Below are 26,643 nucleotides of genomic sequence, written 5' to 3' on the forward strand. Positions count from 1 at the left end.
TGGATTAGCAATAATCCAATCTTCTTACTTTTCAATTCTCTTGGATGACCAGCTGGCTCTGATCTACCTTTTTTGACATAGCGGACGTGAAAGGCATCCGGCATCTGATTCGGAGACAATTATTTTTCAGCAGCGGACTTCGACGGCAGCGATTTCTTGAGCGTCTGATACTTTTTTTTAATATTCCGAACCCCTACTTTTTGAGCCCTGACTCCCTAGTAATAGGTAATTATAATGCAACGACAACAATACGAGGGACCTCCCGACCTCGACGGGCCCCGGACACGATGCTTCTTTGTCTACTACACAAGATACACTTTTGAGAAATCATCATCACTCCTTTTTTTTATAACCCCCAATTCGAACACTCTTGAAAGACTCTTCTCTTGCTTGTTTTTATTTCGCAGTCTTCTTGTCCTTCTTTTGCTTGGGGCTCTTGCTCTTGGGGCTCTTTTCCGGCGCGGCGGCCGTGGACGTCACCTTCTTCTGCGCGGGATTTCTTTCGGCCTTGCGCTCCTTGTCGGCGGCGGCGGCCTTTTCCTTGCTCTTGTCCTTCTTCTCGGGAGTCTTCTTCTCAGGAGTCTTCTTCTCAGGAGTCTTCTCGGCGGCAGCGGCGGCGGCAGCGGCAGGCTTCTCCTTGCCCTTGCCCTTCTTCTCGGGCGTCTTCTCGGCAGGCTTCTCAACCTCGGCCTCGGACTCAGACTTGTCAGACTTGCTGCTGCTTGTGCCGTCCTTCTTGGCGGCGGCCTCTCTCTTGGCCTTGGCGGAGAGGGCGTTGGGGTCGAGACCGCGTCTGCGCATGGCGTTACGCTTGGCCTTGTCGATGTACTCCTCGTCCTCGTCCTCATCGAAGCCGCCAAAGGCGTCGTTGCCCTTGGCAGCGTCGGTGTCCTCGTCGTCGGTGATGGGGGTCCTGTCGATGACCTCGCCGGCGTAGGTGGTGGCGGACCGGTCGGCCTTTTCGGCCTTTGCGGGGGTGGGGCCGAACTTCTGGAACTTGGCGACGAAGAAACCGTCGACGTTGTAGGTGTGGGGGTAGTAGCGGCGGGTGAGCTTAAGGGAGGGGTCGAACTTCTTGCCCATGAAAGAAGTGAAGCCCTCGCGACCGAAGGGAAGGTTGGTCTCGACAAGCCTGACGTTGGGACGGCGGGAGAGGGCGTACTGGACGACGGCCTCGCTGAAGGGTTTGTTAGCGACCGGATAACGTAATGTGTGGAAGACTGATGAGACTCACTTCTCCTCGACGGTGACGGAACATGTAGAGTAGACGATGTAACCGCCCGTCTTGCTGTGGTGGTTGACCGAGTCGATGGCGGCCAGGATCAGCTGCTTCTGCATGTGCGGCAGCAGCATGAAGTCCCTCTCCGTCTTGTTCGTCTTGACGCTGGCGTCCTTGGCAATGACACCGGTACCCGAGCAGGGCGCGTCGAGAAGCACGCGGTCGAAACCGCCCATGGGCTTGGGGAACTCGCGGGCGTCGTAGTTGGAGACGACGACGTTGCGGGCGCCGAGGCGGTGGATGTTACCGATGAGACCCTTGGCACGCTGCTTGCTGGGATCGTTGGCGACGATGACGCCCGTGTTCTTCATCATGGCGGCCATGTGCGTCGTCTTTCCACCGGGGGCGGCGGCCATATCCAGCACGCGCTCGTTCTCCTGCGGCTCAAGGGCCATGACGGGCAGGAACGAGGACGCGGCCTGGAGGATGTAGTAACCGGCGAGGTACTCGGGCGTCGCACCAAGGGGCACGTTGCTCTCGAAGATCTGCAGACCGACCTTGGACCACTTGCCGACGGGCTCGAGGGTGACACCGCGCGAGATGAGGGCCTGCGCGAGGTCGCGGCGATGGGTGCGGAGGGTGTTCGTCCTGATGACGACGGGGCGAGCCGACTCGTTGGCTTCGAAGAAGGCGAAGGCCTCGCGGGGGGAGAAGAGGTTGAAGAGCTTCTCGGCGAGGTACTCAGAGTAGCCGTAATAGGCACAGATGTCCTTGATAAGCTGGTTGACGTACTCAACACGGGAGCGGCCCTCCTCGTGGAGGTTGGAGAAGTCGTCGAGCACTCTGATATTTTCTGTGATTCTCGATCTCAGGAGCTGCAGGTCGGGCGCGAGCAGCGACTTGGACTTGGCGGCGAGCTCGTCGTCCTCGTCGTCAAAGACGTGCGGCTTGTCGCCGTCGATGTTGGTCTGAATACCCATCTCCTCGAGCTCGGCCTGCGCCTCGGCGTCCTCCTCGGCGATCTTCTGGTCGAGCCTCCGCGCAAGACCCTCAATGTTGGCCTTTGTGAGCTTCTCCTCGCCGTCCGAATCGTCTTCGTCCTCCGAGAACATGTGCTTGCCGCCGCCGCCCCCTTGCTCCTGGTCTGAATCGAAGACGGACTCGTCGGATTCCAGGAAGTCGTCGCCCAGACCCGCCGGTGCGTTCTCCAGGTCCGAAAACTCGTCAACTTCGTCGTCGTCTTCGCTCATGTCCGATCCGGCAGCCGCGAAGTCGGCAAGGTCGTTGTCGTCAGACATATCTTCGTCCTCGTCCTCGACGGGCTGAGCCTTCTTTCCTCTGCCGTTCGCCTTGGGCGCGGGCGCAGGCGCCCTGCTTTTCTTCGCATCCTGCTTCTTCGCGGCGGCACCATTGGGCTTAGGCGCGGCCTTCTTGTGTGTTCTCCTCCTCTTCACATCGACAGGCTGGACGGGGTCGGCTGGCAGACCGGCCTTGCGCTTCAACTTTGCGAAATGGGCCTCCGACAGGGGTTCGGGAGGACCCTGCTTCTTCATACGGTTTCCGACACCCATCTTGACTGATCAATTGCGTGTCGAAACTCTGGGTATAGAATATTCTAGGAGGAGGGAGGAGGGTATTGTAAAAGAAAATACAAAACGTTCGAGATGTACGGTACCAGCTTGGTAAGGTCAGCCGCCGCAACACTGCCAAAGAAAAAAAAAGTTCACATTGGATTAGAGCGGTTCCCCCCACCGAAACTTTTTCCTATCGCGCACTGACCATGTCCGATAAGATTATGAGAGACGGGCAGCCGATAAAGCCACGCCGCCCAGACCTGATTCAAGCCCCACATCCAGCTCGCTCTCCGCCCCGCCATCCCTCCTCCAGTGCGTAACTCTACCGAGCAAGCAGCAAGACCAGACACCGGACGAAGCCATCCCCAGCGCCGTACCTCATCTTGTATTTAACCTTCGCCGCTGCTTCTCCTCACAGTCGTATTACCCACACAAACCACAGCTCCCGAACTTAATCTAACGACTCGAGCAAGAGCCAAGCTTCCAACCCATCAACAGCGCGCCACCCGCAAACCGCAAACATGGCTGAAGTCGTTTTCGCTAGACAGTTCCTGGCGACCTTGGAGTCGCGCCCGGCTAAGCTGTCGGCCGACCATGTCGAGGATCCCAAGAACTTCCCTGCTCGCCCTCCCGTAAGTGGCCTTCAACCGTACCCCCAGCTGACATCCTAGCTAACGTCATCGAGTACATCCTGCCCAAGATGCCCAAGCCCATGAGCAAGCCTACGAACCTCGCGCCGGGCCAGGAGCGCAGCATCAACGTCACCCTCAAGTCCCTGCGCAACCCTCCCCTGGACATCAAGCTGTCATCGCAGACGCTCAACACCTCGATCCTCGACATCAAGACGGCGGTCGAGACCAGGTCGCGGATACCGGTGGACAAGATGAAGTTGCTGTACAACAAGAAGCCGGTGGCGGACAGCAAGGTGTTGAAGGACCTGCTTACGGATGACCAGTCTTCGCTGGAGTTCTCCGTCATGGTCATCGGAGGTGCTGCGGCCATCAAGGCCGAGCCTTCCCCCGTTGGAGGTAGCGGCTCTGGACAGCAGGAAGACATTGGAGAGGCTGCACTGGACACGCCGGAATTCTGGGACGACCTGAAGGGCTTTTTGATGCAGAGGCTCAAGCACGAGCAAAAGGCGGAGGAGCTGTCGGCTCTCTGGCGCTCGACCTGGCAGGCGCAGAAGAAGTCATGACGTAGCAGCACTCACGGAGGACAGGACTCAGGCATAAGTAATGGTCTAATGAAAAATTGAATTTGTCGTCGGGCAACAACTAGAATGCTCTGCATTCTAGCAAGAGATGTTTTCCTATGGCACTGGGTTGGTATAACCAGGCGGGCAGTTCAAATCTGGAAATTTACTGGTCACGCCCCAGAGAAACTCGGAGTGGAAAAGGTCTCGGTCCCGAAAATCGCCAAAGGGGGGGAGAAAGTTGCCCTCCATATTCATCGTAAACTCTCCATGATCGTCGTCAATCGTCCCGGAAGACTGCAGCCGCCAAAGTGTATGCTCCGTCTCGCCGCTTAAGGAAGGGTATGGTGTATGGGGAACGAGACATTTAACCGGCCATGCCCTTGCTGACGGTCTTGAGGATGGAGTCGTACTCGATGTCATCGGGGTCGTTGGCCTGGAGCTCGGTCGCAATACCGGTGAGCGAGCGCTTGAGGGCCTCCTTGGAAGAAGCGTAGACCATCTTGGCCTGGGGGGAGGTTAGCAAAGAATGCGATTGACTTTTAGGAGGCAGCGAGTACTGACCATAACACCGGCATCATCGGGGGACCAGGCGAGGAAGGTGATCTTGTTGCTGTCCAGGGGTTAGCTGCATGTTCCAATTCGGGCGAATGCGGGGCAATGTACCGCTCACCCTCACCGGAGGCAAGGCTGTACTCGAAGTCGTAGACGGCGTAGCGGGGGCCCTTGCCGACAGCGCCCTGATGCATTGTTAGTCGTGTCCTCGAGGCTCTGCATTGCCATAGGAAGGAAAGCCACGTACACTCTTGGACTTGGTCGTGGCGTTGATCAGCTTCTCGCGGAAGGTGTCCCAGTCCTTATCGGCCGAGGCCTCCTCGACGACGATCTCCTTGTTGTCATCCGAGAGCTTGTAGATGATGAACTTGTACTTCTTGGAGAGCTTAAGGTCGTTGTAGGCCGTTATGCACTCCTGAGACACGGTCGCTCTGGTGGGGAAAACCGGGTTAGCATTGCGCTGCGTTGCCTAGCCAGATGGAGCCAGCTTGTTCTGCTCCGCCGAGATCGTCATCAAACGAGCGGTAGGGAGGTTCGCCCATCAAATGGTTCGTCGACGCGGACAGTTGAGGCTCGACTGGAGGGGAGGGGGAAAACCAACCCGGATTGAGACTGCGATTGAGATTAGCATGGTGTTTTGGTAGACAGCTGATCCTGGGAAGCTTTTATTTACTCACCATGATGCTGGTCTATGGCGGGGGTGTGGCTAGGAGAGAGTAGGCGGGAAAGTGGGCTGAGAGAGAGAGCAGATTAGCAACAGGAAAGCCCAAAAAGGGGAGAAGTCTCAAAGGTAATAATACTATTCTGGCGATGCAAAGTAAGAGGGAGGGGAAATGGATACCTACAGCGAAGATGGAGTGGTTCGGCCGGGAGTTTGCTGCACTGGGGAGGGTGGTGGCAGAAAAGAGGTAACAGCTTGCGTCGGTTGGTGAGGTATCTTGGACAGGAACGGAGGAGTTGGGTTACAGTGGAGGGGGAAGCGGGCGAGAAAAACACCCGCATGGTGGGGTTGTTGTCCAGGTGAGATTGGAGCGCACGTGACTCGACTCCGACTCTTGCAACTGCGTCAGCCACCGCAGGTTGACGAATCCCACCCCAGGCAGTCAACAAAACTGAGCATGGGCTTGGAAGCATTGGATTTTGGGCAGCCTAATGCGATGATGAATTCATTTTCATAGTTAAAATAAGACAGAAGGTCATGCATGAGTGCTTTCAAAATGGGTGCCTGTTGTGTGGTACGTGGACTGGCTTTTAACGGCTGCCTACCTCACCTGTCAGCATGGAGCCAAGGAACTCTAGCTAACAGTAGCGGCACACCAGACCAGCTCTTTAGAGCTATCAGAAGTAGCTGTCAAAAGCAGCCGTCAACATTCAACAACACTACCCAATCTCATGTACAGAAATGCCTTTGTTTTACTCTTTAACTTGTTTGCTTTCTTTCATCTTACATAACTTGCTGGTGCTATTGTACAATACAGAGCTCTCAAATCCCCTTAGGGAGACTGATGCGTAAAAGGGGGGGAAGAGGGGAGATTAGTACAAATGGCCGCAGTTATACATCCTTTTTTAGTAAACACCATTGCCCAATGCCCCTAGCCCAATTGACTTTTTTTTAATACAAGAAGACACGTTGATCATGTTTTTACATCATACCACCCATGCCTCCCATACCGCCCATGCCGCCCATGCCACCCATGGGAGGAGCTCCCTTCTCCTCGGGAGCATCGACAATGGCGACCTCAGTGGTACCGAGCAGGGAAGCAACACCGCTGGCGTCAACGAGGCCAGTGCGAACGACCTTGAAGGGGTCAAGGATACCGGCAGCGATCATGTCGACGTACTCGCCCTTGGAGGAGTCAAAGCCCTTGTTGAACTCGCCGGCGTACTCGTCGGTGAGCTTGCCAACAATGACGGAGCCCTCAAGACCGGCGTTCTCGACAATGCTGCGAGCGGGGCGGGTGATAGCGTTCTTGATAATGGTAACACCGAGCTGCTGGTCGAAGTTGGCGGTCTTGACGTCCTTCAGGGCCAGGGCAGAGGCCTTGATCAGGGCGGTACCACCACCGGGCAGGATACCCTCCTCAACGGCGGCGCGGGTAGCGTTCAGGGCATCGACGAAGCGGTCCTTCTTCTCGCCGACCTCGACCTCGGAAGAGCCACCAACCTTGATGACGGCAACACCGCCAGAGAGCTTGGCAAGACGCTCCTGGAGCTTCTCCTTCTCGTAGTCAGAGGTGGTGGGGTCGCTCATGACACCACGGATCTGCTCGCAGCGCTGGGTGATGGCGTCCTTGGAGCCCTCGCCGTTCAGGAAGATGGTGTCCTCCTTGGTGATGGTGATGGAGCCAGTGGAGCCGAGCATGTCGGGGGTGGCCTTCTCGAGCTTGATGTCAAGCTCGTCGGTGAAGACGGTAGCGTTGGTGAGGACAGCCAGGTCACCGAGGATAGACTTGCGGTTGTCACCGAAGCCGGGGGCCTTGACGGCAGCAACCTGGAGCTGGCCACGGAGCTTGTTGAGAATGCAGACAGCGAGAGCCTCGCCCTCAATGTCCTCGGCAATAATGACCAGAGGGCGTCTCATCTGGGTGGAAGCCTCAAGAGCGGGGATGATGTCCTGGACGGCGGAGATCTTCTTCTCGGAGAGGAGGATCAGGGGCTTCTCGAACTCAACCTTCTGGGACTTGGCGTCGGTGATGAAGTAGGGGGAGACGAAGCCACGGTCGAAGCGCATACCCTCGGTAACCTCAAGCTCGTCGACCAGGGTCTTGCCCTCCTTGACGGTGATGACACCCTCCTTGCCGACCTTCTCCATGGCGTTGGCGATCAGGCGACCGACCTCCTGGTCACCGTTGGCGGAGATGGTGGCGACCTGGGCAACCTCCTCGCTGGTGGTGATATCTCTCTTGTTCTTCTGGAGGAACTCGACGACGGCATCGACGGCAGCCTGGATACCACGGCGCAAGTCCATGGGGTTGCAGCCAGCGGCAACGTTCTTGACGGTCTCGGAGAAGATGGCACGGGCCAGAACAGTGGCGGTCGTGGTACCGTCACCGGCGGTCTCGTTGGTCTTGGAGGCGACATCCTGGAGCAGCTTGGCTCCAAGGTTCTCGAACTTGTCCTTCAGGGTGATTGCCTTCGCGACAGTAACACCATCTGCATCCGATTAGCTATTGAATCGATTCGATGGCTTTCATTGAGCTATCCCATACCCTTTGTGATCTTGGGGGAGCCATAGCTGGACTCGATGAGGACGTTACGGCCCTTGGGACCGAGTGTTGTCGCAACAGCCTTGGCCAGAGTCTCGGCACCAACCAGCAGGGAGGCGCGAGCCTCAACACCGAACTTCAGCTCCTACACATTCCGTTAGTATGTTGAAGGTGATGGCATTGCCAATGCTACATGACGTGTTGACAAACCTTGTGGGCAAAGCGAAGCTGCTGTCCCAGACCGGCACCGGCGCGGAACTTGCTGGGAGCAGCAGAGAGGACGGAAGCTCTCGCGCGGGAAGTGAGTGCGCGCTGCATCTTGAATCGTATTATGAGGGTATCTAGATAAGAAAATAGAAATACAGAAACAAGGATTGAAGGTGTCGCAGGAGTTGAATCACACGTGTCGCTCCAGGGAGTTCGGGGAGATGAAGCAAAAAGTTGCGGTAGTGAGTGATGGAATTGGAGAAGCTTCCTGTCGCCGGCTCCAAAAATTTATCTCGGACCTTCGGCTAAACGAGGTCCCTTTCGAAAGCGCCAGGACCAAAGAGGACTAGCGTATTTTGAGCGCATTTCTACCGTCTTCCAATGGCATCTGTCTCCATTCTCAGCATCCGCACATGGCATCTCCCGGCCTAGGGAACACTGCCGAACGATCGACATGGGGTTGACCTCCTTGGGGGCGCATCGGCGTCGGCGTCTCCCCCTGAGCAAAGGTCACCATATGCATTGAATTATGAGACGGCATTTGATGCTATGGTCATGGGATCGCCAGAACAGGTAGGTAGTAATAGCTCAGCCCACCCGTCACATTGCCTCACGCTTATTGTGATTATCGACTCTACGTGAAACAACATGCGTGGGCGCACATCAACGTCGTGGCATCGCGTCGCAACGCGACTCTTGGCTCTACTATAGCCAGGGTGAGAATGCTACTGTAGGGATTGCAAAGACGATCAGTTGACAGCGGAAGTCCTTCATCTCCGACGCCGTGAAGATGGTGGCCGTCGTCGCTGGAGGTCAGAACAACCTGGACGACGATCCGTTCGCAGTCGCAGTATAAGTAGAGACGGTGTTCGGACGAAGGGTTCGGATTGCATTTCAGCAAGCAGCATTGCCAGGCATCTCCTCTCACAGCCCATATCATTACTACAACCATCTCATAGCGATCTCGTGTACATCGTATAATCATTTCATATCATCCAGCCAGCCAGCCCACATTATGAAGTTCTCGCTCCTCGCCGTTGTCTTGGCCTCTGCCTCCGCCGCCCAAGGCGCAATTACATGGACGCTCGAGAAGGCCGCAAACCCTACGGCCGACCAGCGCGATGCGTACACTAAGATCGAGGCCGCCATGAACCTGGCCGTCGCAAGACACGCCAGGTTGGGACGCGCCAGCAAATCCCTCAGAGTCTACTACACGCCCGGCGTGCCCACGGCGGAGGCCAACTACAACGGCGACGTCCGCTTCGGGACCAACCGCTCATACATGAACGAGCGGACGGCGCTCCACGAGATCTCGCACACGCTTGGCGTCGGCCAGACGGCCGCCTTCAACTCCAAATGCTCCTCCGGCGATTGGGCCACGGCTTTGCCCCTCCTCCGCTCGTGGGACGGTTCCAGCGCCAAGATCAATTGCGGCGGCTCCCACTTCTGGCCCTACGGGCTCAACTACGACACGGAGTGGAGCGAGTCGAATGCGAATCGCCATGTACAAATCATCAACGCCATGCTCGCGGATGGCATGTGAGGAGAGACGCTTCTGATTTCATGTTCTTGTAATAACTTCATGTGATGGAGAAACCAAATTTCAAGGTTCGCATCGCCGTACATATAGCTGGTCGGAAGCAAGATGGCTGGATTCTGGTCATGATGAAATCACGATGAGATGGGCCATGAGATACTTCCCAATGGATAACTTCAATTCCTCTTGCATGCAAGACAGTCTGGTGCCAGGAGCAATACGTTCCAGATTCATGAGGACACCGATAATCGACTTATTTTTAACTTTGTTGGCACGAGAGAGCATTTCTTGTGAGACGCCAGAATCAGCGAACGCGGGTTATCATTGGGGCTAAGCCAATCTATGTGCCTCATGGGACACCCCCCAGTTAAGCCCGAAAACACAAAAGAAGGAAGGAGATACAACGAGAGGCAAAAGCCTCGTATCAGAGGTGAAGTAACTTATGAAAATGAACCCAGTGTGCTTGTTGCCTCCTCCATATCGTCCCAAGACAAGGGACGGACGGCCGAGACTAATACTGCAAGATAAAAAAGGGGGCGTGACTCCTCCCATATCACGCTGTTTTGCCGTCTCAGAACGTCAAAGAACAGGAGAAAAGAGACCAGAATTCGGAGGAAATATCAGGGGCTTCTCTGATTACTTCCACTCCTTCTGTTCTTTTGCTCCTTGTGCTCGTCAATCATTTGAGCTCGATAAGAATCAGTCCGGATGTTCTACTCACGCTCGTTGGAAGTGCTGAAGGTCGGGCCATCCAGAGGTGGATCGTTTCGAGCCAAGTTGATGTGGGAACCGGATGCTCGACCAGTCTCATTCATACCCATACCCTCGTAGTTGTAGTTGTAGCTGAACTGATTGTTGGGGATCATGTTGCCATATGACATAGGCCCAAAGCTAGCTTGCTGGTTCTGACCGCTGCATTGCAGGTCATTCGGCTGGACCTGAACGTCGCCGCTAGGCGTCCGAGAGATCAGAGGAAGAATGTGGCCCTTTTCGGTTAGCCATCTGTGGGCGACACTTTTGTTACGCTGAGACTCATCCGCAAAGATGGGACTGTTGGAGTCTATTTGCAGGTCCATTGGGTTGACCGTACCAGGGGGGGCCGGAACCCATGGTGCCTGGTAGATCTGAGGTGCTTGGAGCATCTGCTGAGGATGTTGGGATTCGATCTGTTGAGCAGCCATCGAGTAATTATGTGGGTAGAATGGCACATCCTGCTGTTCCATGGCGCCCTGATTCATCTATTGTTTCCCGTGGTTAGTGACAAACAATTGAGGAGATGCTTATAGATTACCTCTTGTTTAATCTGAAGTCCAGCTCCAGAGCTTCTATGAGCTTCATTGCCCTCACCCTCGACCTCATCTTCGTTCTCGTCCTCAGGCTCCTAACCTGAGACACCAACTGGGAAGTCTTGGTGGTAGAATGGCTCACGAAAAGAGACCTGTCTCTCAGTCTTCAGACCGCCGGGTGCTGTCTCAAGGACTATACCTCGGATCGTTGGGTCGTAATTGTTTCCAGCAACAGGGGGGCACATGCGACCTTGCTTGAGCATGTTCTTGCGCTCCCGGGCAAGCCACTGAATGAGTGACTGACCCGATGCTCCACAGTGGGTTCGGTGAGCAACAGCATCCATAGGCAATTTGATCCCCTTGATAGAAGCCTCATACATGAGATTGAGCAGAATCGTTCTTGCTGTGCCTGGTCCTATGATCAAAGTCAGATGTTGTGGTTGTTAACATTGGGCTGAATTTGCTTACGATTCCATTGGACCAGGTTGCGACCTCTTTGTCGGCCGTTCATAGCAGTCTGCTTCTTAGTGGGTGGAACCTCCGTCCAAGTCCAACTGCTCTCACCCTCCTCCTCTTTATCACGGGAGGTGATGGGGTCCATGGCAGGAACAGTTGGCTGCGTGGAGGTCTTTTTGGTAGTAGGCTTCTTGTTTTGGGTGCTCCTGGATTTCTGGATACCAGCTTGAGGAGCCCTGGGCTTGGATTCCTTTGAGGCCTTTTTGGCATTCTTCTGCTGAGGCGCCATGGTCTTAACCAAGCTGTTAGTCTGAAGCTTGCAAGATTATGTAGATGAAAGGCACATGGGACAATGAGCAGATACAACGCCCCAGAAAGTGAGGGGGCCGTCTGATTAGGAAAAGAAAGAAAGAGGTGTGCAGCAGCATAAAATATGAAAGACGACATTGCGGGTGCGATATGAGAGGTAGACAGATCAAAGGAAAGATGGAAAGTGACTCACCTACTTGGGACTGCAGTTTTTCCTGGCGAGGAAGGTAGAAAGGGGCTGCGGCCTGGGCGAGAAAGCAAAAAATCTCGACAAAAATCCGATAATCGTTGGATTGAATTGACGAAGATATCGACGAGCTTTTTGAGATGGATTGGTCGAGGGACCTTTTGAGAGAAGTTGTTGCGTTGGCAAGAGGGCAGTAGATAGGTAGGAATCTTGTGGTTGGGTGGGAGAAACCCGTGGGGTGCAGTGCAGGTGGAAGGCACGGTGCAGTTCGGGCTGGGTTGTGCAAGGAGGAAGAGAAAAGTAGAAAGGAAGTCCAGGATTGAAGAGGATTTGAAGTCAGGACGTTGTCGACTGAGGGTGGTGAGTTGTGGGTGGGCACGTCAGTGGGCGACACTAGAGTGGCTCAACCTGGAGACGTACGGACTGCTGGTGGGGTAGGGAGATAGATCAAGGTGAGGACCTACCTACGGACGCGTGTGGGAGGGGGACGCGTTGACGGCTTCGCAGGCACACTGTACAGTTCAGGCAGGTACAAAAAATGTGGAAGCCCGCCTGGTGCTGTTGGGTCACAACCCCGGTTGCAGGAGACCGCTTACGCAGTGCTTTCTGTGTAGGATATTGCAAACCCAATGAGTCCTTGGTGATAGCTTCGCGTACGTCTTGCTCTATCTTCTGTCTGATAAAAGCATGTTGCTGATGGAGGATTCGATCATGCCCCTCTCTTGACTTGTCGGACTGGAAGGCGAGTTTGAGACACGAGCAGGCAGAAGTCGAGATCTTTGGTTCGCGAGCCCAGTCATTCTACATATACGAGTTGGGCACAGCGGCGGTCGGTCCATATGGTGATAGTGATCTAGGATTTTCGGGAAGGGTTATCCATCTCATGAGTTCACCCAACAACTATTGGAACCTCACAACGGCACAAGTTTCAAGGTTCATGATGAATTATTAATCTCTGTATGCGAGTCCAGAACTTCCAATGATCTACAAAACCAATGTCCTCCCATAATGCCTGCGCTCTTTCCAAAGCTTGGTGACCAGATGTATCGAGTACGTCCCAGATCGCCGATAGCTGTCCACATAGTCGGACAGCAGATTTTCGAAGCTCATACCAATCTTGCTTCCTTGTGGTCCCCCTTCTTCTCTGAACGGCCCTTGCCCATGATGCACCGGAAGAATTTCTTGAGTTTCGACTTGGTGGGCGATGTGCTCAGATGAGCGTCTTGCTCGTGCTGCTGCTGTCTCAAGACCTGAGCAGTCGCGGGAGTTGGATGTGCGAATCCAGCGAATAATCCTCTACCAGACTGCTGCTGGTGTTGCGACCATGTAGCTGTGGCGTATCCAGGTGGCCGCTCCAAGTTCGCATGGTGCTGAGAGTCGAGGCTGTGTTGATTAGAGGCAGAAGCGAGCTGCTCGCGGACTGCAGCCTGAACTGCTGTGACGATCAATGCCGGCAAGGCAGAGGTGAGTTGATGTAAGTCAGTGGTGACAGTGCCGAGGGCGGTGTTGAGCATGTTGACAGAGCCAGTGAAGCTGTTGCTCTGGGAACTCAGCATGGTGTTGAGAGTGCTGATTTGTGAGGTCATCGATGTATTAACAGCATCGTTCAGAGATGCCAGACCATTGAGCTGCGCGGCCATTGCACCGTCGAATCCATTGAGCTGACTGTCGAAGCGGCTGATGTTGCCCTCCATCCGAGTGGCGTTCATCCGCAGAGGGTTGGCGACGTCGAGAAGTGTGCGCTCCGCGATCTGCATGAACTCCTCGGCAATGGCGTCCAAGTCGTCTTGGGTGGGGTTGTTGATGCCCTTGCGCTGAAGTGCCGCCTGTGTAATCTCCAGCATGCGCGCTTCCTTGTTGATGGAGTTCATCCAGTTCTGGACTCGGTGATCCATCTCTTCAAGGTTGGATGAGCCTCCATGGGCCTCATCGCGGGCCTTGATACGACGGGCAATGTCGACCTTGAGGACGGTATACTTCTCTGGCGGTGGCTGCATGAGGTCACCCCTGATGTCGCGAAGCCGCTGAAGCAGTTGGTAATCCTCCACGATGGTTTGAGGATCTTCGACTGCAGATGTGGTGTTGGGGAATTCTCCTGTCTTCCGTGATTGCAGGAGCTCATCTGCCATGCCCCGAATGTGGCCAGGGGTGAATGCAGTTTGCCCAACAAGAATATGGTTGGCGATGCTAGGCATGATGGAAATGTCGATCTGGCCAGGATTGGATGAGATCTTCGCGTCTTTGGGACCGACACTAGGGAAAGAAAGCTCAGTGTCGGCGGGTGAGCCAGGTGAAGAGAACAAAGTGTTCGTGTTGGTAGAAGTGTCGGACCGGGGCGACGAGTCGCCTGACGAGAGCTCCCACCGAGTGACCTTGTCGTCACCAGGAGAAGGGTAAGAGGCGCACATTGTGTTCGCGTGATGAGTTGGTGTCGTAAGTACGAATGGGCTCTGAAGGTGAAAGGTCTGGTTGATGAGTTCTGCTGGAGTGGTCAGTTGAGTGCCCAAATCTCGCGATGTGAAGTGGGAAGAAAAAAGAAAGCGCAAGAGAAGGGGCTGCGGACGAGGGTACTCACGAATCGGTTCAGAGGTCGGAGTTGTCGAAGTGTAAGATTATGCCCGCTGCCAATTGATCGATTGACCACGAGAAAATTTGGTGGTTCGTCGTTGTGTATTTTCCGAGGAGAAGTTGTGTGCTTTTCGTTGACTCGCGGTGCGGAAGTGACGCAGAAGAAGTTGTGTGTGAGAAAAAAAGAGAAGAGAATTTCCCCTGGGCCGGATTTGGGGGGAGAGGAATATCAGACGTGCGTGTGTGTGCCGTGCAGACCAGTCGAATTTCTCATTTGTGTGCCGGCTCGCGTAAGGTGGTTGGGAGACGAAGTTCGCGTTGCTGAGATGAGGAAAAGAATTCGGGTGAGAGAGGGAAGGTGCGGATGAGATAGGTGAAGTGTGGATGGGGCACTCTGGTTGGTCGCCCGTCTCTGAGGCGGGAGGTCGAGGATGTGTGAAGTGCACCGAAGGATTTCTTCTGGAGGGGTGACGAGGTCAGATGTCCTGGAGTTTGGAACTGGGAGGAAGGAGGAAGGCGCGCCTGCCTCGAGGAAGATGCTGTTTTGGCCAGCGTTGCCCCAAAGAGACAAGATGGCTTTACGTCCGAGATGATGAGATATGGTACGCCCGCTTACCCAAGCTTCAATGATATCACCACCGACGTCTGGGAGAAACATTGACTTAATCTATAAATCTTTTGCTGATGACTCGGGTGCCTTGCTTCGAGATGTATCACGGGAAGGCTTACTCTGCACCCCCCTTAATGAAGAACTTCCGCTCGACCGACCACGTCGCATCACAAGATGAAACCTTGCGCTCAAGAAACTACGATTATTCTGGAAGCTACTTACTTAAATCAAGGCTTCCGTTCCCTACATTAAGCATGCCACGATGTTGTGCGTCTCACCCGAGCTGGGTAGCAGGACCAGCGGCCATATTGGAGGACGAGGGCAGTCCTTATGACCGGAGGGGTTGTTTGGGAATTGTCAAGTGTTTTATCTTGTTTATATGTATGTTCCATTCCAGTGTTTTCCAACTTTTTACCCGAAAAAGGACCTGCGATGGCATCTCTGAGACGCGCAGAGAGTTGAAGGAAGTAAGTTCATGCACAGAAGTTGAAGACGTCGTCGAATTTGGGCCACAAATGGCCCGGCGGAGGTGGGAGGGATACCCCCTGTTCCCCGTTGCCAAGGCAAGCCCCACATGCCCAATCGAGCAGCGCCACGGTTCCTTCAACGGCTCTCGACGCTCACAGCACACGGAATCTATCCTCTTCAGGGAGTCAAATGTAAAAGAAAACCAAGTCTTTCTGTTTTCTCTATGTATCATCGAATTCAATTAGTTCCCAGAATGATGCATCCCCTGCGAAAATCCCAGTGAGCCATGCCGTCAAAACCTAAGAGTGATCCTTTCCAGTTCTGGCAAAATTTGGTTAGCATATGTTCAGTAGAACTGTGGGGAAAGTACTCACATATCCCAACCAACTGAGCCGCTTCTCGTTCCCCATGCAACGCACATTTGTCCGGCCATGCGTATGTTGTCATTTCTGGCGCGAATCCCCAGCCATGGTAGCAAGGCGGCATCTGAGCGGTATTAAACCTGGAAAGACCCATCGCCCTGGGCATCATCTGGATCGAAGATTCGGTGTTAGTATCGCTCGACATGGAAGCTGACGGGGAAATTCGAGATCCGTCGATATCGTGTACGGGGCAACCGGTCGGCTTCTCCACGATGTAGAGAAGTTGCAACTCGTCGTCATCGTAATCGCGGCCTCGGGAGTCATCATGGTACGAACCGTTGTTGGTGAAGGCGTCGCCAGAGGTCTGAGTCTCCTCTTTGACCTTGAACTGGGCCTCATCCTCCTCGTCATCCTCATCGTTATAGGAGGACACGGCGGGGTGATTGGCCATTTTGGCACGCTTGGTGTCCTTGGTCGGGGAGGCGGCAGCAGCGCGCTTTCCCTTGGACTTGGGAGTAGCCTTGCCGGCGCTCTTCACCGGAGTCTTGGGACTGGCGGTGTTTTGAGCGGGAGAGGACATGCCACTCATGGGACCAACCTTGGCGAGCTCGCTGGCCTTCATGCCATGGGCCTTGAGGATGCGCTCGAATCGCTTGGCACTGGAGGAGTGGAACCGGTTAGCATGAACGTGATCGAGATTGTCATCCAAGGAAATGAGTGTTTCTGCGGTGACTTACGCAGCAGCCTTGGAGACGATGCTGCAGTCGGTGGCGACGGCTTGAAAGTCAACCTGTCAACGTTAGCTACCAGTTTTCCATGATGACTCGTGTACTTGGCACTTACCTTTCCGCCCTGGGAGTACTTGATGCAGTTGACCAGAAACTTGACCTGGCCCTCGGGATCGGTACCGACGGAAGACATGATGGGCAGCGTAGTCTGAGTTGAGGATCGTATATGCTCTAAGATGTTTCAAATGTCGAAGCAGTTCTCAGGTTTGGAGTCTGTCAATAAGAGACTGAGCCTTGGTTGTTGTTGTTGATGAGAGGAAGAGAGGGACTGGGTGGAAGTTCTGGTCAGAGACTGGAATAAAAGGCAAGTGAAAATCCAGTTGAGCTAAGAATGGCGAGAGCTACCTGAACAACAGGCAGGATCAGGCGGGTCCAAGGATGAGAACAAATCAGGCGGGTGCTCAAAGGATTCTACACAACTGGCGAGAGCAGGTGGACGATGAGTGAGAAACTTGCCAACAAGGCGAGAGCCAGGGGAGGACAAGGCAAGAGCCATATGAACTGGACACGAGTCCTGGTCAGAACCAAGGAAACAATGAAGGTTTCATGGAAAGTGAGAGACGGATATGGTAGATGTTGACAATCATCGAGTTGTGTGACTTGTGCCTTTGGAAGTCCAACTAAGGGGCAAATCATGGGAAGTACAGAAGTCGATGTGTATGATGAAATTGATGGCCAAGGGGCCCAAAATATATCCAATGAAGTGTCCAGGCTGGAAAGTTCTTTTAATAGTCTTCCGCTTGGGCTTCAAGGGCAAGGCGGCGTTCTTCCCAGTCGTCAAGACTTGATGAGGATCCTCTGCAGCGTGGAGATGTGTTGGAGTTTCTGATTCAATGAGCCTGATCCCGAGGCTCTTGGGGAAGAATGAGCTTGTAAAACACCCATAAATCTTTAGTGTTCGTGACGGTTTTGCGTAAACGGTCCAGAGCTACAGTCTAGATACTCTCTCCAGGTCTTTGAACTACCGCGGAGATGCAGAAAATAATACCTGGGAAATGGCGGACGAGGCATGGAAGGTTTCGACATAGCTGCTCAAGGCTTATGCCAAGAAATTGGTATTGGGATTGCTGAATATCTCCAATAGATAGACAATACGTGGTAAAGCAAATCCACTCTGTCTCTTTCCAGGTCACAGCCAGATCAGGTCTCTTAGTAGCCATGATAATCATATCAAAGATCACCAGGGAAAATCTGTGATGGCTCCTTTGGAGGAAAAGATTATCTGACTATGATTAAGAATATTTATCTAACGGAGAGTTTACCTCGATGCCTTGGTTACAACCTTTGTAGCCCACGAAAAGCAAGACAGTCTTGAGAAGTTACAAAGGATAAACAGGAGGTTCTATGTTGGGGAATCACGAAAAGAATTGCATGTCAATGTATATGAGAGCAAAGAATGATGTTGGAATGGTCTAGCCTGATCTCCCACCTCCCCTGGTAGAACCAATTCCCTCCGCATTTGCTCTATGCTCTGATGATCTAATCTCAATGTTCCTCGGAACAACCCTCCAAATCCCATGTATGCTCATTCCTGCCTCTGAAAGGGAGGAACAAGTCTGACGGACGGAAAAGTCTACTCGTTGTCGCTGGAGTCCTCCTGCATCAGCTCGTCCTTGGCAGCCTTCTGACCATCCGAGTCGGACTCGAGCTTGGAAGAGACGTCATCGTCGTTGTCGGACTCCGAAGACGACTCCTTCTTGGTCTGTATGATGATCAGTATCGATTGCGTACAAGGTCAATAAATCTAGACAGGAGGCAATGAACATACCTGCTTCTTCTTCTGAGCGGTTCCCTTCTTCTTGGTAGGGGTCTTCATGACCTTGGAGGTGTTCTTGGCACCGAGAGCACCCTTGGAGGGGCTAGCGCCACCGGAGCCATCGGTGGACGACCAGCCGTGGCGCTTGGAGATGGTTCTGAATCGATCCTTAGCGCACTTGGCGTTGGCCAAGCTCATGATGGTGGCGACTTTGGCGAAGTCGACATCCGGGCGCGAGTTCATGCTGTCGAAGACAGCCTTGACGAAGGTAACCTCATTCTCAGTGAAGTTAGAGCCCTGGCCCTCGGAAGTGGGGTTCTTTTTGGGAGGCATCTTGAAGGCAGGTCAGAGAGACTCAAGATAAGCAAAAGCAGGTGTTTTTGTGAGAGAAAATAAACAGCCAGAGCCAACTTACCGTAGCGAAGAATGCTTGGTGTGTATATGGTTCTGTAGATGGTCGACCTCGACGAAGCTTACTGTGGTGATGGCCTTCTGAAGAAGGGGAACTGAGATCGGTCTGGGTGAGAAGAAGAGAGAAATTTTCAGCTTCGACCTGGGCTGGAAGAGTTTAAATACTCCAGACTGGCACAGGTTCTTCTTGCGAGAAGGAGCTCACCTCAAGCGCCCGCCTTGTGAGACGGGGTGCTCTGTTCCCTGGGTAGGCACCCATTCTTGGCTGGGGAGCGGACAAGTCGATGAAGCCCGGGTAACAGACACCTGGCGATGTCCCCCATGGACTAACAGCATTAGACACAAAAGAAGGGGCTCAAAAATGGTAAGAAACTCTGCAAAGATGACAAAAGGGGGGACAGGTTTCCAACATGGTTCTAGATCCAGGAAGAACAGACTAGATGTTGACATCTATGAACCACTTTATGGACATGTTTTTTCGTATTTATAAAACAAAACAATCTTGTCAATTCTCTAGGAACAGTAGTTAGCGATCTCGCAAGCGACGTTGTCGCACTTCTGTTGAGAAAGCTCGCTCAAGGGCTGGTTGATGCGATTTGATCTAAAGCGTAACGCAGCCATCGCTGCAGACTGCCAACATGAAACATCCCGTAATGAGATGTTTTGGTAAGTGCTCACAAATAACATATTACTGTCAGGGGTCAAACAAATCATGGTTTCGGAATCGTACTCGAATTTCCTTGGACACACCGAATATATAGGCGGCCGTCTCTCATGGTGACCAGTGGCGGGCACTAAAGCTAGTATTGGCGTTGAGAGGCATCATATCTCTTCGTTCATATCTTTGAAAGCACCATTCCCATGTGCGTCATCTTCATGACCTGAATTCAGATCTCCTCCTCGAACTTGAACCCTGTCAACTCGCCAGTGGTCTCATGTTTGGGATCCTCAGGCTCACTATCCTCAGCCTTCTCCTCTGACTTTATAATCTTAGCCCCTTTTCCTCCAACACGACCAGTGTTTTTCTTGACTCTGGAAGAGGAGCCAGGAGTTGACGGGGAGGCCTTTGGCGTGGCCTTCTTCGGAGTGGCCGGGCCGGCCGGGATGTTGAACTTCCGCTTTATCTGACCCCAGCGAGTCTATTGTTGGGTGTGTTAGTATACGACCAAATTTTTATTTCTTTGAGAGGGAAGGGGAGAACTTACCTGGGCGACATTCGCGCTTTTGAAGCCCGCAGCATTGGCGAAGCTGTCCCAGTCGATATTGGGCTTTTCGGTCATATGTTGGAAATCTCAACCATAAAGTTGATATCGCTTTGGGACGGCGTAGGAGCGGTCTTGTCGGACATTTTGGCTATCTGAGCTGCTCTGGTCAGCTTGATGACTTCATAATGGAAGGCGCGAGTGATGGAAGGACCTACAGTGATTGAGTAGACGTAGTGATGAAGGTCTGTAGCGTTTGACAGAAATGTCTTGTTGTCTCTTTTGGAAATAAAATCAACAGAGAATTGTATGGCGTGTTGTTGCTTGGTTGTTGATTGCTGTTCGTGATGGACTCGAGAAAGTTGTGGTTGTTGAAGGCGTGGTGGTGGAGAAAAGAGAGTTGTAAATTTCGGGGTGGAGGGTGTGCTTTTTATATCGAAACCACAGGCGTAGGAATCGGGAAAGAATCTCGGTCTCAATTGTTTCCGATCGGAAGGAGCAGTTATGGAAAGAGCAAATGAGGGCAATTGAGAACTAGCTGAAGCGTTGAGACGTTAGGACGGGGGGGTTCACGATCCTACATACTGGGCACCAATACGCATGTAATCATTAAGTGCATGACTCTAATCTGACAGCACCTTTTGACTACAAAGTATAGTAGCGTGAAGTATTTTAATGGTGCCTATATGGGTCTGGCAAGCGGCATTTCCCTGTGAGTTTACAGCAGATACCGCAGCTAAACAAGTTGGACATCCCCTTGCGCAACTTTATATCGATGACAACTATCAATCCCCTTGATACACCAGTTGTGGCAACCCTCGTCTTGTTTATGCTTTCTCTAATTTAAATAGTCTATCACCTGAAAACTTCATCAAACTCGGGGGGCAACCGGATAGTTGGGGTCGCCGCCTTTCACAAGGCAATGAATGAGTCGGCAACAATCCTTCATTGCGAATACCTTTGCTTGAGGCTTTGGCTTGACTCTCTATTATAAGTTAGCTAAGGAATGGCAAGACGTTAGTTGCCTAGGTTCCAGAAATCGAAACCCTGAGTAGTTACTCCCAATGCATGTGCATTCCTGTCGGTGTGCTCGAACCCGGCCAGCCATAAAACAAAAAGTAACGCGTAGGTGTTGCAGAGAAACAGGCATCGTTACAAGCTCTGGATCAGATGGCTAACCAAATAATCATCAGCGAGCGTGACTTGAAACCATGTCTTGTTATTCTACTGTGATTCATGATATTGAAGACAAACGGTTAAGCTCAAGATAACTTTCGGTAACACCACATACATAACCTTGAGACAGGGAGACTAGCATGTCTTCTTCGACCCGCCAATTCAACTCATACCCCAGAAGGTTGTGATGCTTGATTCCAATCAGGAAAGGGTGCTTCCATAACCCATTTTGCCTTTAGAGAGGGGCGAAAGCCCGATGTGGACATGCTCCGGTCTACATTCGCGTTAACCCCTGTCTTTCTGCGTGCACCTTCAAACTGTTGGTGCAAGCAACCACAACTTGCACCGATCCAACAGACCGAAATGTGAGAGATTACATGCCCCCCCTGCAGGTTTTTGACACTTTTAAAGTCCTAGGTTGCCTTCCAACAGGTCGGGAATCGCAACAGTTTCTCCCCTCACTTTACCTTGCTCCTCACCAAATACAGCAATGCCTAGAGAAGAGGTCTACGACCTTCGCCCATATGGATGGGAGAACGATCCGGAAGTGGAGAGATTCAGGCTCTCTACTCTAGACTATCTAACGGTTCTGTCATATAATCACTATGCCATCTTCTTCCGGCTCGACGATTCCGCGAAGCCTAGAGCCGTCGAGGTCCTCAAGACGGGTCTCGAGAGGACTCTCGCGCAAACTCGACACTTGAACGGACGCATCGAGAAAGATCCCTGGGGCGGCTACTCCTTCACCAAGAAGAAGGACGACACCGTCCGCTTCGTCGTCCAGTGGCTCGACGACCCCGAGGATGCAGACAAGTATCCGTCCTTTGACGACATCGAGAGAGCCCATTACACCACCCTCGCGCTGGGTGACCTCGGGCTCTGGGCCGTTGAGCCCATGACCTACGGCGAGAAGCCCGAAGTCGAGTTGGAGCAAAGCCCCATCACCTCGGCCTTCAAGGCGAACTTTGTTCGTGGTGGTCTCGTCTTCAGCCTCCACAGTCACCATTATGCGGCCGACGTCATGGGCTGGGCCGGCTTTGTCCACCAGCTCGCCGAGAACTGCTACGCGTTCGCCAACGGGACCTATTATCCCGTATGGGACCCGGCCTGCAGCGATCTCTCCCGGCTCCTCAAAGAAGAGCCCCCGGAGGAGGAGAAGGTGGAAGGGCCCCCAGCACCCGATAAACATCCCGATCATATGGACGCGTCCTCCTATCTGTTCCACCTTCCAAAGAGCAAAGCCGCACGTCTGAAGGAGCTGGCGAAGCCCGAGGACGGCACCTGGGTTTCGACTTATGACGCTTTCACCGCCTTCGTCTGGCGACACGTAACCCGCCTCCGGGCCCCAATCTTCAAGCCGGCGCCGGACTCCAAGCTCATCTGGTCCGAAGCAATCGACATGCGTCCGCGGATGCACAGCCCGAAGCCGCCCGCGCGCATCCAGCAAAACGTCATGTTCGTCGCTCTGTCTACGACGGCGTCCGTCCAGCAGCCCACGGTGTCTGAGTTGATATCGGAGTGGCCGTTCTGGAAGGTGGCCCGCTACGTTCGCCAGATGACGGACAGCGTCACGCAGGAGAATCTCGACGAGGCGCTGAAGATGGTGGCGAAGATCCGCGTAAAGTCCAGCCTCAGCACCCGCGTCGACTCGCGCCCGCCCATGTCGATTGGGCAGTCGGACCATCGCAGCGCGGATATCGTCTCGGCCGACTTTGGCTTCGCGAAGCCTGCCACGTACCGGTACTTGATGAGCCACGTCTCGAACAACGGTGTCCTCGTATACCCCTCGCGAGACCCTTCGACCGAGTCGGACGAGGGCCCGGAGATTGTCGTCATGTATGAGAAAGATCTGGCTCAGACGCTTATTGACGACCCCATTTGGAAGGAGTTCTTTGAATACAGAGGGATATATGCCTGATGAGTGTTGGGTGTCTTGCAGGATGCCCGGATCTCCACCCATACATATATAGTCAGTCTTGTAAAGTAGCAGCAGTTTCTGTGTGTCTTTCTTGGTCGCTATTCTTGGTCACAATGACTTGAGCCGTGTGGAAGGAACGACTGGTGCGATTCTCAGCACGCAGAAAAAGCAGGCCACCGCGCCGTGCTTTTTTCTCTATCGAAAACATACTTTGGTTGTCATGGAAGTTGCTGGCTTATACTTGATGATGTTTCTGCCGGCAGATAGTATGCAACTTTGCCAACTAAAGCAATTCGCAATTCACCTTTCTATCCACAAGACTCAACCCGATTTGAAAGCCCACAATCTTCGAATCTACCGATTCACACAGCAGGGTGATATCCACACTTCTGAATAAGATGTTCATTCAATAATATGCCGCAAGACGTTTATACTCTTGTGACAAAATGGCTTGAGACCGGGTTCTACATGAATAATTGGCATCCCACAGCAGTTTGTTTCACAGAGCAAAGTATACAACATGCTGATTGTCGGGGAGTAGGGCTAGTTGTTTCTCTGCTGATGAATCCCGTCAAGTTGATCTCATTTCGCCGCGACCAAGCTCCCGTCTCACCGGCCGAGTTGCGATCTCGAATGACTTCCCAAGCGATACCATCAACACCGCCAACTGCCGCAACTAGTCTCTCAACTCTCGGATTCCAATACCCGCAAACATCCAAGACAGCATCGTTCAAAAGCTCAGCCTCAACCGTACAGCCAGTCTCGCCTACTCAAAACCCCATCAAACCCCCTGGACCTTCGAGTACAGCCTCTTCATCGAGCAACTTGCCATGTACCAATCCCCGTCAACCTTCTTCCACGTCTCGTAATAGTGCCCCCCGCCCGTCGAATGCAATCCGGCCTCGGTGCCCCGCGTGCCCGCGTGCCAGATCACCCCGAACACGGCCTTGACCTCGTCCTCGGCCACCTGCTCGAGGTCGCCCGGGTCGACGAGGTGCATCGTCTGCAGGACCTTGAACTTTTCGCTGAAGTGCGTAACCCAGGCCTCGCGCGACTCCCAGCGGTACGGAACACCGTTTTGGACGAGCACGGTGCCGTCCGGCTCGATGGCCTCAAAGGTGAGGGTGGGCAGCATGATGGTGTCGAAGCGGTCCCATTCGAGGCCGTCAGCGAAGCGGCAGTATTGGGACATTTTGCGGCGGATGGCCTCCGCCGTTTCGGGGGAGATGTAGATCTTTTCGGGCATTCTTGCGGGTGTGTCAAAGGTTGAGATGAGTTTGTTTTCAAGTGAGGGAGGTCGGCGGGTTGGTGACTCGATGCCCATACTCAGGACTCGGGCACGTCTTTAAGAGATTCTGTGCCCATTATTCCCCTCTTCATGTGTGATCTGTTGTCGCTCTTGGCTGTCAGCAAGAGAGGGGTTGGGCAGGGATACTGTCGATCCTGGCATGTTACTTCGTGCTGAGATGCGATACCCTCTGTTGCCTCGAAGGGAATAGCCGCGTGGAGCATCCAAGAGCCTTGCAGTCAGACGAAGTCCACCTGCGCTTGCCATTCCCACACAGAAGACGATCCCATCCCCCACTCCGCCGACGAATCACACGATGCTGTGAATAAGGCTCGTGTTTGAGGTATTTCGTGGCACTTGGGCATGCTCAGCATAGCAAATGAGGTTCAAGCTGAAGACAGATTGCGAGTTCCTACCAGAGTGAAGTGGTCTCATACACGCATCGCCACTTCTCACGGACATCAATTGTGTGGGAAGCGACAAGATGCCAGGCCTGTACAACACAGCGTCCTCGCCATCCTGTCCCCAAGGCCCTGGAGTAGTGTCTCAAGACAGAGACTCCACGAAGATGGAAGACGGAACTAGTATTGCGATGTTGGCGAGAAGTCCTGTTTCGAGCTTCGTTTTCAGGTTTATGGCAGAGAATCAACAGCCGCCCAGCTTCTTCGTACATGTCTTGATAGATCGAGATAACTGCATTGTTCAAGACACTGTTTCTCGTTCGCATACCCTCCGCATGAATGACACAGCCGCATCTGATATTGCAACTCGTGGTGTTGGTAACCGCAACCGGTGCAAGACATCGACACGAGGATCCTTCATCACCGCCGACTTATATTCTCAAGATCTTTCAATTGCTTGCTGACCACCCAAGATCGTGTAAAAGCCTTTCCGCAATATGGGTTCAACCCAGATCCCTCAAGGTTTCACGACTACACCCACTTCCGGCCGACTGTGCCGATGAGATTCACAATCCCCAAGACGGCCATCTCATTACTCAAAGCGCTCCCCTAAGCATGATCAGACACCCACGATGGTTTACTGCAAAGCTTGAAACTACCAGACACCCAAATGCAACCACAAAGACATATCGATTCGTTTCACACTTGCGAGATTATGTGTTTCCTGGGAAGAAAGAACCCTCCAAGTGAAGCAGGTACGGAGCCAGTAGTGACGACCACTGTTTGGGCAAGACATCCAGAGTGCTAAGTATCAGACGACATGGCTTGGCGGGCGGAAACGTACAAGGTGTCGTGGAAACATGAGCTTGTAGAACGAACACACATCTCGCAAACCCATACAGAGAAGATAGTTTACACGTGGTTGCCAGGACTGCACTTGGCCGTACCAAGCCAGGGGCTGTGGACACAAGCTACAGAGCCTCATTGCTTGACCAAGGACCACTCGAGGATACACACCTCTACCCTGCTCCAAAGCAAGCGATGGCATGAATAAGTCAGCACGCCGTCCGATTTCCAGCCAGATCAACCACAGCTGTGGCTATTGTACCCGGGTGCAAGCAAAAAGCGAAACGTCCCATTCCATCGCCCAGACATCTGACAGCATCCGGACAACAGATCGGCATCTCCCACGCGGCAGGCGGCACCTGGAGAGACCGCGATGCTGCTGTAAGACTACATCCCTCTCCCCTGGCATTCCACAAAACCCCACAAACGTCTCGTTCTGCGGGTGTTTCGTAAGCATCAATCAAACACGTTCGCAACAGTGCCCATCACAGAGAGGAATGCAGAAGCAGCAGCAGCAGTATCAGCAGTAGCGGCTCGACTTCTGGCTGGTACTGCCAGCGCATGCGGTATCACCATTCCGGGCCATATTTCCCTGCAGATGCAATTCTCAAGCGTTGAACCATCTCTAGTGGTCCTGTGCGAGACGGGTCCGTCCAAGACCGTTTCAAACCATCCACCGTTTCCGGGTGCACAACTCCGCCTGGTGCATTCCACTGCACAAAAAACCTTACCCGGCTCTCTTCCCTCAACCTTTCCGTCTCTCCGGGTGGCTGGTCCGGCAGCAACCGAAGCAAGAGCCGAAAAAGCAGCAACCAGCAGGAGATGAAGCAGGAAGGCGAGCGGCAGCCACTAGACCGGATGAAGGCCCCCCCTGGCCCCGCGGTAACCCCCTTCCGGGCCCCACAACCCGTCCGCCGGTGCAATTTCGGGGGACGGGGGGGTTTGACAAACCCAAACATCCACACGGCGGAAAAGCAGGAGGCAGAGACAAGCAGAGGAGAGACAAGCACGCACGCACACGCACCGACAACCGACACACCTCACACACCACCACCACCCCCTTGGCCAAAAGAAGAAGAAGAAGCAAGCAGAATAAAACGTCTAGCGCCGTTCTAGAAGGT

At 53.4% G+C, this 26,643-nt stretch overlaps 12 protein-coding genes across 12 annotated transcripts; 3 read left to right on the forward strand and 9 right to left on the reverse strand.

Annotated features, from left to right (window-relative positions):
• Window positions 1–396: 396 nt before the first annotated feature.
• CH63R_10169 (NOL1/NOP2/sun family protein) lies at window positions 397–2,790 on the reverse strand (the record flags this gene model as incomplete). Its single annotated transcript, XM_018305143.1, has 2 exons — window positions 397–1,177; window positions 1,235–2,790. The coding sequence occupies 2 exons, from the start codon at window positions 2,788–2,790 to the stop codon at window positions 397–399; spliced, it is 2,337 nt and encodes a 778-aa protein (XP_018154567.1).
• Window positions 2,791–3,314: 524 nt separating this feature from the next.
• Window positions 3,315–3,988, forward strand: CH63R_10170 (uncharacterized protein; the record flags this gene model as incomplete). The annotated part of the gene is made up of 2 exons (XM_018305144.1): window positions 3,315–3,425; window positions 3,479–3,988. 2 exons carry the CDS (start codon window positions 3,315–3,317, stop codon window positions 3,986–3,988), a joined length of 621 nt encoding a protein of 206 aa, XP_018154568.1.
• Window positions 3,989–4,352: 364 nt separating this feature from the next.
• On the reverse strand, window positions 4,353–5,220 carry CH63R_10171 (cofilin/tropomyosin-type actin-binding protein; the record flags this gene model as incomplete). The annotated part of the gene is made up of 6 exons (XM_018305145.1): window positions 4,353–4,493; window positions 4,550–4,598; window positions 4,652–4,725; window positions 4,788–5,009; window positions 5,060–5,152; window positions 5,218–5,220. 6 exons carry the CDS (start codon window positions 5,218–5,220, stop codon window positions 4,353–4,355), a joined length of 582 nt encoding a protein of 193 aa, XP_018154569.1.
• Window positions 5,221–6,182: 962 nt separating this feature from the next.
• On the reverse strand, window positions 6,183–8,064 carry CH63R_10172 (Heat shock protein 60; the record flags this gene model as incomplete). The annotated part of the gene is made up of 3 exons (XM_018305146.1): window positions 6,183–7,693; window positions 7,750–7,891; window positions 7,957–8,064. 3 exons carry the CDS (start codon window positions 8,062–8,064, stop codon window positions 6,183–6,185), a joined length of 1,761 nt encoding a protein of 586 aa, XP_018154570.1.
• A 904-nt stretch (window positions 8,065–8,968) lies between these two features.
• Window positions 8,969–9,496, forward strand: CH63R_10173 (Ricin B lectin; the record flags this gene model as incomplete). Its single annotated transcript, XM_018305147.1, has 1 exon — window positions 8,969–9,496. The coding sequence occupies one exon, from the start codon at window positions 8,969–8,971 to the stop codon at window positions 9,494–9,496; it is 528 nt and encodes a 175-aa protein (XP_018154571.1).
• Window positions 9,497–10,203: 707 nt separating this feature from the next.
• CH63R_10174 (Rna-binding protein cabeza-like protein) lies at window positions 10,204–11,521 on the reverse strand (the record flags this gene model as incomplete). The annotated part of the gene is made up of 4 exons (XM_018305148.1): window positions 10,204–10,728; window positions 10,782–10,871; window positions 10,929–11,191; window positions 11,245–11,521. The coding sequence occupies 4 exons, from the start codon at window positions 11,519–11,521 to the stop codon at window positions 10,204–10,206; spliced, it is 1,155 nt and encodes a 384-aa protein (XP_018154572.1).
• Window positions 11,522–12,834: 1,313 nt separating this feature from the next.
• On the reverse strand, window positions 12,835–14,136 carry CH63R_10175 (uncharacterized protein; the record flags this gene model as incomplete). Its single annotated transcript, XM_018305149.1, has 1 exon — window positions 12,835–14,136. One exon carries the CDS (start codon window positions 14,134–14,136, stop codon window positions 12,835–12,837), a length of 1,302 nt encoding a protein of 433 aa, XP_018154573.1.
• A 1,734-nt stretch (window positions 14,137–15,870) lies between these two features.
• CH63R_10176 (uncharacterized protein) lies at window positions 15,871–16,657 on the reverse strand (the record flags this gene model as incomplete). The annotated part of the gene is made up of 4 exons (XM_018305150.1): window positions 15,871–15,894; window positions 15,984–16,395; window positions 16,474–16,526; window positions 16,580–16,657. 4 exons carry the CDS (start codon window positions 16,655–16,657, stop codon window positions 15,871–15,873), a joined length of 567 nt encoding a protein of 188 aa, XP_018154574.1.
• A 1,440-nt stretch (window positions 16,658–18,097) lies between these two features.
• On the reverse strand, window positions 18,098–18,613 carry CH63R_10177 (uncharacterized protein; the record flags this gene model as incomplete). The annotated part of the gene is made up of 2 exons (XM_018305151.1): window positions 18,098–18,226; window positions 18,293–18,613. The coding sequence occupies 2 exons, from the start codon at window positions 18,611–18,613 to the stop codon at window positions 18,098–18,100; spliced, it is 450 nt and encodes a 149-aa protein (XP_018154575.1).
• Window positions 18,614–19,578: 965 nt separating this feature from the next.
• On the reverse strand, window positions 19,579–19,971 carry CH63R_10178 (uncharacterized protein; the record flags this gene model as incomplete). The annotated part of the gene is made up of 2 exons (XM_018305152.1): window positions 19,579–19,830; window positions 19,897–19,971. The coding sequence occupies 2 exons, from the start codon at window positions 19,969–19,971 to the stop codon at window positions 19,579–19,581; spliced, it is 327 nt and encodes a 108-aa protein (XP_018154576.1).
• A 1,588-nt stretch (window positions 19,972–21,559) lies between these two features.
• CH63R_10179 (Acyl transferase) lies at window positions 21,560–22,987 on the forward strand (the record flags this gene model as incomplete). Its single annotated transcript, XM_018305153.1, has 1 exon — window positions 21,560–22,987. The coding sequence occupies one exon, from the start codon at window positions 21,560–21,562 to the stop codon at window positions 22,985–22,987; it is 1,428 nt and encodes a 475-aa protein (XP_018154577.1).
• A 781-nt stretch (window positions 22,988–23,768) lies between these two features.
• CH63R_10180 (Bile acid 7-alpha) lies at window positions 23,769–24,233 on the reverse strand (the record flags this gene model as incomplete). The annotated part of the gene is made up of 1 exon (XM_018305154.1): window positions 23,769–24,233. The coding sequence occupies one exon, from the start codon at window positions 24,231–24,233 to the stop codon at window positions 23,769–23,771; it is 465 nt and encodes a 154-aa protein (XP_018154578.1).
• Between the last annotated feature and the right edge of the window lie 2,410 nt (window positions 24,234–26,643).

The sequence above is a fragment of the Colletotrichum higginsianum genome, assembly GCF_001672515.1.
Source record: "Colletotrichum higginsianum IMI 349063 chromosome 7 map unlocalized unitig_7, whole genome shotgun sequence".
NCBI classification, from domain to species: Eukaryota; Fungi; Ascomycota; class Sordariomycetes; order Glomerellales; family Glomerellaceae; genus Colletotrichum; species Colletotrichum higginsianum.